Consider the following 11,285-nt stretch of genomic DNA (forward strand, 5'->3'; position numbering starts at 1 on the left):
TCAGAAGTAGAATACTTGACTTCTCTAAGATGCCAGGAGGGAACAGAACAGTCATGCAGAAGAGAGAAGCAGGTGAGGATGGGACCCGGAAATGCATTCGATTTTCTCGAGTGAAGTAGTTGAAAATGTACCACCCTTTACGGGATCTTCTCTGGTGCGCCAACCCTAGAATGTCATATTATGATGGCGCTGGAACTGGATCACTCCACTCCAGAGGCAGGTAAGCTTGCTCCTTGCACTGGCACTGGCTTGCTTCGCCCAGATAGGGCTTCTGTTGGTCTCTCTTTTTCACTATCACTGAAATCCACCTCCTCTTTAGAAAAATGAGAGCTGCTCTTTGGTAGTTTCGGTAGTCCCAAGTAAGCTATCGACTCTGGTGTCCAATCAGTTCTGAAGTCTGGCTTGTCATTGGAAAAGGTAGCAAAGAATATCGTATTAAGATGTCGGTAGTACAAAGCAAGCTACTTCGTCTGTTCACTCAATTGGCTCCCTAATCTTGCCTTTCAAAGAAAGGATAATGCGTAGGAGTGAAGCAGTTGACTACTGTGTCTTGAGGAGTTCTGTACCGTACCCTGTGTGTCCGATCGAGTTCTGCGGTCTACGGCTGTATCCGACCAATTATCCAAGGCGCGGTCCACCTCTTTCTATGCTTCAATTTAGTGACGCAAGTAATGGTGGTGTTTGTTGTACTATAGGTACTGGGTTCGTTCTCTCGTTGTCAGTATGTATTGAACTACCGCAATACAGGACTAGTGGGCCCCCCGTCTATCTATTAGCCGTCTATCTATTAGACCTATCTAGAAGTAGAAGTTCGTTGCATTCCCGGAGATGTAGAATCGAGTGTTTAGCTTACCGGGCATTGTGCTAAGTTTGCATCCGAATCGAAATCTGGCGCTACTACTCAAACACGAAAGCTAGGGAAGGGAATAGAAGGGCGGGTAGATCAATGTGATGATAGCACCACGCCAGGCACCGAAGACGAAAGCGAAACATCGTCGGTAACACTATACGTTGTAGTCTCGCATTATCCACTGGATCCGCGGCTAACCATATATAATGCTCAATGCTATGCAAAAGCAATAAAGGGGAGATTGTCTTCTAACTAACTATATAAGTAATTTATATAACTAGATGATTCTCGTTCAAAAGATTCTTCCCATTATCATTATATAGAGAGGCGGAGGCGCGTAGCAATAAAAAAGCTTGCTTGTTGGGCTGATGAGGCTCGAGAAAGACTGTGAAGTGAAGATGCGCCATTACCGAAACCATTTCTTTGCTTTGGGCGAAGTTCCTTTATAGGGAGCTCACTTCCTTGCTTGGTTGGTTGGTTGAACTTGCTTTTTAGGTGCGGTGCGTGCGGGTCTAGTTTCATTTATGAGTGCTGCGTATATTTCCGTTAGTAATGGTTTTGAGCTTGGGAAGAAGGGATATGGGTATGGCATCATCCCAGATTTGATCTAAGGCTAGTTCCGTGTGTGCAACTACTATCTTATCTCAATATCAGGCTAAGGCTTGGCTAAGTGCTCTAGAGGTTTTCCTTATTGTCCTGGTTCTTACCTCAACAGGGCAGGGGAGATAGTTGGAAGTTGAATAGTCGTATCGTATCAGTTCAGAGAATCCCTGTTGAATGGCTTGGCTTTCAGTGCGAGTCTAGTTGACTGATTCCTAGGCTAGCTTCTCCTTATGTGCGGGTCTAGTCTACAGAACAGATGAAGACCCAGAACCGAGGAGAACAGAACGAATACCGATCTCAGAGCGGACAATCAATCCCAGTTCCTAGTTTCCTTCAAGCAATAGCCTGCCTGTTCCCGTTCTTCGTGTAGCAAACCTCCTATAGTGGATACGACTGAGAACGAGCTTGACTCCACTCACTGCAAAGGAACAACTGATTCTCCAATTCCGTGGTTTGTTTTCCTTTCATTCTACCTACCTTCTTTTCGCCGGAGGCATATTTGATACGTTATTTAACATTCCGAAGAAAGTGCAAACTTCCAGATCTGAAGGAATGGCAAGATCAGAGATCCATTTTACGCTGGGGCCTGGCCAATGGGGAATCAGTAGTACTCGACCTTTGCTTCAGAAATCCACTGTTGCTGAAGAGAAGAGAAGAGATTTCTAGCGCGCACTCCTATCCGAGTAGAAAGACAGCCTACACTCACTGTTGGCAATGGAAGAGACTAGACTCTTTCCACACTTAAGATCCCAAGGGACAAGACAGATCAGATCTTTCTCTTTAGCCGGTCTCGTGTTAGATCCTATGATTTGGTTAGTTAGCCTACGAGAACAAGTCACAAGTTTTTTGTTTGACTATGCATCCAGTTCGTTGCTATCTCTATCTTTATCTACATGGATATTAACACGCACTATTCTTGAGAGTCAAGACACCGTTTTGCTTTAAAGAGCAAAAAAAATCCCAGATAATTACTAATGCACCGTTGAGTACACAGATTCTTTTCCTGTTCGTACTGGAGTATAGTAAGGAAAAACTGCTTGACCGAATCAAGGTCAAGATAACTAGTGTGATTCCTACACTGGGAGAATCGTGGATATGTAGGGAATAGAGAAATGCCACCCGCCTAAGTAAAGAACTGTTACAAATAAAGAGGAAACTAATAAGGATAAGTAAGAAACAAGAGAAAAGAAACCATATTTGATACCGGAATATTCGGTTTGATAACCCGCAACTAATTCCCCCTCTGGGTAATCTTTCACATTCGGCCAAAGAAGAAATTCGAAAAACTAGAAAGCCTATAGGCTGACGCCAAAGATTCCATCAAAAAAAACCATATTTTGGCTGTGCTTCAACTATATCAACTGTACTTGAACTGTTAGATAATCATAGTCGATAATAACATCACAGCTCCCACCGCTATTGAAAAACCTTACATGAAACCTTAGCTTCATACGGCTCCTCTATGATCAGAAAAAAAAGGACTGTTTCGGTATTATCCCCCAGGTTTATCAGTTGCAGGTGAATCCTGTGAAACATCTCTCTCGAGGCTAGTAACAACACTTGGAAATGAAAAATGAGCTTAGCGGCTGTACCGGGTCAGGACCATAAACACCACGAGCCGGTTAAGCAACAGAAGCTGTGGGCGAAAGCACACTCGTCATTCTCAGACCTGCGGTCGAGGTACGTGCGAACAAGTTCCCATTCTCTATGTTTCATGGCCTATCAATGAAAGTCGGTATCAGGCTGGCTCGCTTGGCGGGTCGTCTCCTTATATACCTAAATCCTCGTTTCACTCATCTGTAAAGGTCTACCCTTCGAAAGGTAGGTTGAGTTCCCCCGTATGTAGCCAGCCACACTCTACTCGCAGGTAAAATATTGGCGTAGACAACAGAGAATGTGCTAGGTAGGAAACCGAAGGAACTCTTACTATACGAGAATTTGCAATTCAATATGACAACCGATCAGAAGGGATTGGACGATCCCAATGCGTTGCCCTCCTTCGCAATACCGGAACTATCTGACCGAGCTCCATCAACACAGAAAGCGGAAGGGACAGCAGATACGGATAGACTGGATCCGGAAAGGGATTTCAGCCAGTCCTTGCCTATTGCTGGGCTGGTTGTTTTGTCACGGTCCGATTAGTAGAAGGTGAGTGAGTAAGACGAGGCCCCCGAAGCGTAATGTAGAGCTATACTGCTCTTGTTTTTCCTTCCGCCCTGCTTAGGAGAACTTTGTCTAGAACCCACTTTAGCTAGCTTTCAAGGATACCATTACAGATGAGTGAAGCGAGTATACCGTTTCCGGAGCTCCCGAGGTAGCGCGGTAGCGGAAGCCCTTTCTAGTTCAAGCAGTTCCAATTCCTATTCTGCTTCACCGCTTACACCACACTCTATTGGTTCGCCTTGTGGTGCCTTTCGATCAAGGTCTACTTTGGTTGATCCACTTTCTTCTACAGCGCGTTATCCGCATCGAAGTTAGCCAGGTTCCTACCGCTTCTTGATATTATGGATTTTGCAATCCCTGAACGCCAGTGCTTCTACAACCAACGGATACTATTTAACATAAATAATAAGTAGAAATGGACAAACGAGTGTGGCTACACAGAGTGAGGAAAAAAACATGGTGGTACCAGCATTGCGTATCACTCACTATGCTTTATGTAATATGGCTTAAGCAATGGTAAAATGGGAGTCCTGAGCAAAGCACATCTGATCGATATGAATGAAAGATACATCCGTCTTTTCTTCTCCTTCGAAGGTTAGGTATCCGCTCGTTAGTTCAGCGCCGCATAAATACTGACTTTAAAAGGGGCGACTCCCGCCTGTGCTTAAGTTGTTTCAAGCTTGTAAAGACTCGCGATCGGAAGATTGACCTGGTTTTCTTTCAGCGGAAACTCTACCTAATGGTTCAGGAAATGGAAATGGTAACAGCGGCCCAAAAATGGTAAGGTTTTCTTTTCAAAGAAAAAGGAACGCAAAAGTTTTGCGAAATCCTTATCTTTCGGCTTTTTAAAGAAGATAGGCCATTACAAAAACAAGGTATAACAGTCGACTTTCCTATCAGGATTTTACAACCTGAATACCAAGGGACCACTATTAGAAGAGAGCATAATAAGTAAATGCCGACGCCATCTTTGACTTTTTGGATGGTCGGCGGCGCCATAAACTCGATAACCAGCACCGCGGAGTCAAGAAATTCAACTAAATAGAATCCTAAAACAATCTTATTCGAGCACACACGGGACCCACAGCAATGAAATTCACACAAGCGGCAATCATCCGAGCAGAGAATGGAGAAGGGAAATATACTTGAAATTGTTTTTTTCCGAATGAGAAAGCCTTTGGCAAACTCCTTGCAAATCTGTTTTTGCCGGGCACAATAGACATATCTGCTCAGTCACAACATAAGGAACCCCCAATGTTCCTCAAAGCCTACCCGGCCTGACAGCTTTAGTTGAATGATCTGATCCCGAAGCAAGCTTTCTACTTAAATTGCTATGACTGGCCAACTAATGATAGGACTACCTATCTTGATGCTTTGAATCTGTATTCAGAGCTTTTTTCCAACTACCGGGACTACTAATTTCAAGTACAAAGCTCTCCTATGAATATGCTACTGCTCTTACTTTCTACCGGAATCCGAGCATTGAAGCAAGCTCTTTATCGCGCCATAACCGAGTCTCTCCTTGCAGCTCTGACCAATCCACCCGTCATTGCAAATAACTGCTCCTTACTCTTTGATTGTATGTCCATTTTTGCTTGATGTCTGGCTCACCGGATCTGGTACATGAAAAAGCCATTCCTTTTCGCTTTCCTTCAACCACTCAGTATACTTTTTTACTGGAAGAGTCAAGCGAAAGCAATTAGTTTAGAAGGAAGAGGAAGACCTAGGGGGCTTACGTCCTCATTTCACTCTTTTTGCTCCTGCGAGACACGACTCAACTACTTTTTACAATTGACAGGGTAGCCCGGAGGTCAGATGAAGGGTCTTCCCCATAAAGATAGATTAGTACTTGGAAGGTTCAGATGAAGGAAGGGCTGAAACAAGGCAAAAACTATTCAATGGGGTAAATAAATATGAGCAATCCGTGAGAATAGCAAACCCCTATCTCTTAAAAAGAAGAAGATAGATAGGTCCACGAGTTGAGACAGAGAAGTTCTAACTAATCAAGTAGGAGTTTACCCACGAGAGTCAGAGGCTGCATCATCAAAGGGGTATAGAAATAATTCAGAAGCACTATGGCCTGAAGCGAAGGGCAGGAACGAACGGAATCAATGTGTTCCAATTTATCCGGAGTAAGGACAGCAGCTGAGAAGGGACAAAAAAATAGCGTAGACAAAAGGTAGGACCAGATCATGCGAAGAGCTCTTCGCCCTATTGATTAGGAATCTCGATCAGAAACCACCAGGCCATGTCTCCCGATAAAAGATGATCCCCACAATGGATGTCAGGCCTTGGCTTTATAAAATCTGATTGGATCCGCACTAGAGGATAAGAATACAGATAGGCTGACTAAGAAGATCTTCAAATTGTCTTACCTGAAAAGATGAGTTATTCAAAGGAATACCTGAAGAATAGAATAGAATAGAATAAACACATGGCACAGCTGGGTGCTAGAATAGTAGTTGATAGAAGTTCTAGTCACTTAAAAAAAAAATAACCACTGCTTAACTTAATTAGATCGTAGAAGATAAGCAAGCGGGTTCGGGCAGTTAGTCCTATTTGAAGGCAAGAAGTTCAGGTAGTAAGGGCTAGGTTTATATAGGGGCTATATTTTTGATAAACATATGGTCTTGCTCATTTCTCATCAAGGAATGGAGATTGGGTTGGTGTTTGGAAGGGGGATTCAGTAAACTGACCTTGGCCAGCAAGCAGAAAAAGGACTGACGTCTTGGGGCGCGCTAGCGCGCGTACTCTTCTTCTGCGAGACTCCATCCAAATCCACCACTTACTTGTTGGTTGGTGTTCCATTCTGTTATCTTAGACTATGCTGCCTTCTTCAATTCCATTCTTCGTCTCCCTAGTCGAAGTCTTCTTGCTGGCCCAACCCAACATGCATTTTAGAGTGCCGTGCCAGGGCGATAGGCGCTCCGCCAGTCACGCATGATCGCCAGAGCCTTTCTTGGCTATGTAAATATAGGGCCGGAATAAGTGCAAGATCCTCAACAAAATGGATTAAGGTGGGCTTCGGATTTTTCATAATTTTTTTCTATCTTTTCATCAAGTTCTTGTTTGATCTGCCGCTATTATCACAATATCCCTCCTTTTAGGGTTAATGCTATCAATGGTGAATCGATCATTCGCTATCCTTTTTTTTAGAAGAGCTTTTTTGAATGGAAGAAAAGTAATGAAACCCGCGATGGCTACTGAATAACCTCCTTTGATTTTTTTTATAATAAACCCTTTGACCTTTTTCTTCGTTCGCCAAATCTTCTTCAGTTCTATCCAAGCTCGGTTTTGTCTGAATCTTTGTGGAAGAAGAAGCGGTTCGCCAGCCGCTACATCCAGGGATCCCACAAAATCATTAAACCTGGCGGCTGCTCGCTCTTTGATCAGTGATTCACCGGCCACTAGATCGATGAAGAATCTCTCAACAATCCGCTTTTTGATCAGTGATTCACCAGCCACTACATTCTTGGATCCCACCTTATTCTCAAACCTGGTGGCTCGCTTGATTGGCAGTCCTGTAAGCTCATCTTGCATACAAATTTTGGGGGTACCAGGGCCTGCATCCACCAAGAACATTTCTTCCCTTAAGCGTAAGCGTAAAACTGAAGATTGTGAGGCGTTTCCACTACATAATAAGAAACTAGAATTAGATCTTGGAAATGATCGACTCCAATAGATGCTCATCATAAGCTTTTTTTTCCTCCTATTCCTATTGATCAGAAGTATCCAGCAGCGCCACGCCAGAGTGACTTCCGAAGCGCTATGGACGGGACGAAATCCGGCAGCCAGTTGCTGGCTCTGAATAACCAGCCCAGCAAGAAGCTAAATTCTTCCATAACATAACATAACGGGGCGGGGTTGCGCGCGAGCCGAGTGACGTAGGTGCACAAGAGTACTTCGCGCCACAACCATCTCTTTTTTATAGGTTCTACGGACCGATGCCTCCTGCTTCATCTGGTAAAAAAGAGTCATAGATATGCCTGTAATTAGAAGGAAGAACCGCCATAAAAATCTTCCTCGTGTATCGTCTGTAGCGGAACTATGAACGGGAGCTAGCAATCCGGACCGTATTGAAAAGGTTCCTAAGACACAGCATGGAAGAGTCAAAATATTCAGAAGCGAGGTCCAAGAATGAAGAAGGGGTAGAATTACTGAATGAATACGAGCTGTGGCTAATACCCGAGGCATAAAAGACGCATTTTCTACGGGATCCCGAAACCACCAGCCACCCCGACCTAATTCATGATGAGCCCACCAACTTCCTGGCGAGATGCCTACGGTTAAAAACAACCGACATGTCAAGATCCAAATTCGAATTGGTTCCTGGTCCTGGTCAGAGACCACCGTGTTCGCGCCGGCGGTCCAACAAAGAGGCGAAGTAGTGGTGTCTTTCTTTCCATTACGAACGACACGCTTCGCCTGCTCCCTCCCCGTGTCCATTAGCGCTCCTGTCCAGAGCGAAGAGAAGGCGAAAAAGCGCCGCCGAAGCAGCATGAGCAGGCTTCTATTGCTACGCAACAATAGAGCAGGCGCGCCGGCCACAAAATGTTTGAATGATCGGGTAAAGAGCGAGCTTCTTATATGGGATCCGACGCATCCAGCAGAGCGAAGCAGCGTTCCATTCTTTTCGGCGGCATCCTTCCGCATTGGCGGCGAGTGGAGTGCCACAATCCCATTCATCATTTTTGATCTACATAACCCAAAGCCCATAGCACTGGCGACATCTCCGGCATAAATGCAAGGAGGATGTATAGCTGATATAGGATCTTGTGGAACTGGATTTGATTCTGCAAGCGGTTCGGTACGAACGAAGAAATTTCGAACAAAAGGATCGGAACTCGCTGATAGGAAAGGAGAGAAAAACAAAGCAATGCCAAGAGCTCCGTCAATCTGCTGTTCATCGATAGACGAAGCTCTCTCTTTTTCATCTCGTGCCAGATGTAACAAAAGATTAGTCCTTTTTCCTTCTCGCGAACCACGGGAGCGCCCAGCGCCCAGAAGAGCAAAGCTCATTTTCAAAACAGGGTCAAGCGGCGCATTAAAAAGGGCTGGCCCGTTAAAAGGACGCTTACTTTGCGAACGAAGTTCAGAATCAACAAGGGTTCTCCGAACGAAGGGAGTGTACAACTGGGGCGCAGCCCAACTTTTTTGTTGGAGAGATAGAATGGAGTTCTTCACGAAGTTCGAGACAAAGGAAAAAATCAAAGTTTCTCTATAGCCTCTTCGTTTTGAGACATTATGGCTTTGGGGTCGACCCCGGTAACAAAAAAGGAATCCATAAAAACTTGGGATCCAACACCATGATAAAATACTACCCTCATGATTAGACCATGTCCCTGAGATTTGATAAAAAAAAGGTGCATTAGCGGTTAATACGTTGTAATTAGATAAGTTATTTGGAATATGACGGAACGAAAGACCAAGGAAAGGAAGAAGAATGCACCAAAATGCAAGTGCTGCACCAAACGCTGGTGGTTGTTTCTTGTTGTAAGTGAATGCAACGAAAAGACCCGGAAATAACGAATAATGAGAAAATTCATTTATAGACATTTCGTGCTCATTTCCAAATTTATGCTTAGTTATTCCCATCATCCGGTAACCACAGGATGATCCCAATCTCCTTTTAGTAATAGATCTTTTTGATATGTCTCAGTCTCAGCGGCAAGGAAGAGAAAATGCATCGAGTCGTTTATCAAGAAAGTGGACGAGCATGGCGGTCCCTATATCTCTGAGGGGTGTACCACTTTTTTTTTCAAGTCAGCTTAAGAGGTTCAAAAGAGAAAGTCACTCTCCTTATTCTTGGCTAGTGGAATGGAAGCAAGACTCTTTCCTATCCACTTTGCCGAGGGGAGAGAACTAAAAGATAACTCAAGCTAGACAGAAAGGTGCAAAAGTCCACAGTTTCTTAAGGATCCTGTAAGCAAGTAGGTTAAGATTGTCATTTAGCTTCAATTTCTTCAGTCTCACAAGCGGGTCCGCATGCAACAAAAGAAATTGTATTTTCCTACTACTCCGACCTTGCCCTGAAAGGATAAGGAAATTGGATAAGAGCGAGAGCTAGACTGACTGTTGGTCCAATGCTAGTGGAGGATTCAGACTGAGGACCCCCTGTGGCGGCTACTCATAAGAAGATGAAGGATTGAAAGAGGACTGATCACCCCTCTGATTTGTGATCTTTTAATAGAAAGAAAAAGCCTTCTCTCAGACTTAAAGGTAAATGAAAGCGGGATTTTTTTTCTCTCCTCTAAGCTAGCAGCAAGTCAAGTAATCTGAGAATGCTGCCCCCAATCCGTAGCTGAGGACGAACTCAACTCATAAGCTTTTTTTGAACCAAGCACCTGTTGTAGAAATGAAAAACCACCCACTAGCAGAGGCTGGAACAACCCATAGAAGTGTAGGGGCTGCTTCAACCAGGCGTACCCGTATCCATTGATTTACCTCCTCTAGAGAGTATTGAACTTTGTGACAAATAGGTTCTAGTTACACTCCTTAACTCCCTATTCGCGAGATATAAAAGCTAGCTAGTAAGAAGACTTTCCCTTCTTTTCTGGGAGGGTGAGAACTTGAAAGACTGGCAGAGAAAAGGAAGAAAAGCGGCTAATGCTATCTAAACGATTATTTCAAAGTTTACCAAGTTCAATCGTTCACGAGACAGGGGACTCTTTTAAATAAGACAGTGTATGGCTGCGAATAAGTCTATTCGGCAAGTCATAGAGAAGGACTGGATATAAGCTATTCCCCGGTTCTTCATTGGATCCTTTTAGTTTAATATTACTTTTTGGAAGCAATCTCATAATAATATGTATTAGGGACAGCATTTAGGATAGCAAAAGCATTTTTGGAGCAAGAGGGATTACCTTCCAGATTCTTTTGTGATACCCTCTGTGTCGCCTTCTCCTGGATGGTCAGCCCAGTGTCCTGAATCCTTGAGCTCTTCCTCATGGCTTTGACTGGTGACTTACATTTCATCTTATTTGCTGCTCTCTTGGTCCTTGGATATGATGTCTTCTGCCACTCTCCTTGGTGGCTATTCTCCACCATCTCAGTCCCCTCTGAGGTCAGCTGAATCTGATCAGTGGCTGTCTCTGCCTAATCCACCAAGTGTGTACAAGACAAGATCTTTGTCTGTCACAGGTTCTCCTGCTGCTGCAAGTTGATCAGACTGGAATTTGATCCTGCGCAGATAATCTTGAGCAGTCTGGGATCCTTTCTTGATCGTTTGGATCTGAATACGCAGCTCATTTTTTTTAGCATTTGTCATACAGCCAAGACTTCCGGTTTTTTTTCAGGTTTTCTCCCTTTTCTACGAAGGTTTGCTGCTCCGCCTGCACCAGTGAATTATTCTATTCTTCTCCTTTGGTTCAGTCTGTGGGGAAATCAGAATTCACCATTGAATCCTGTGGATCAGCTCCCTTACATAATAATATTTAACTGTATCAGCTACGAGGGGAAAATCTGAAAGACAGAGGATAGAGAGTGAGAGAAAGAGTGTGAGACTTGCGCCGCTCTCCATTTCGAGGGGATTTCGACGATTCTGGGGTGATTGAACTATTTCTTTACCTGTTCAATTTCTAACGAATCAAGATATCCTCTTGTTCCGGTATAAATAGTAGCTATCTGCTCTTCCACTGGGAGAGGATTTGCCTGGGATTGTTTAAGCAAT

General features: G+C 44.1%; 1 protein-coding gene across 1 annotated transcript; it reads left to right on the forward strand.

Moving 5' to 3' along the window:
- Nucleotides 1-8,189: 8,189 nt before the first annotated feature.
- LOC141026278 (uncharacterized) lies at nt 8,190-9,122 on the forward strand. Its single transcript, XM_073502398.1, has one exon. It carries the CDS (start codon nt 8,358-8,360, stop codon nt 8,838-8,840), a length of 483 nt encoding a protein of 160 aa, XP_073358499.1. The 5' UTR covers nt 8,190-8,357; the 3' UTR covers nt 8,841-9,122.
- The last annotated feature ends 2,163 nt before the right edge of the window (nt 9,123-11,285 follow it).

This window comes from Aegilops tauschii, chromosome 6, assembly GCF_002575655.3.
Source record: "Aegilops tauschii subsp. strangulata cultivar AL8/78 chromosome 6, Aet v6.0, whole genome shotgun sequence".
NCBI classification, from domain to species: Eukaryota; Viridiplantae; Streptophyta; class Magnoliopsida; order Poales; family Poaceae; genus Aegilops; species Aegilops tauschii.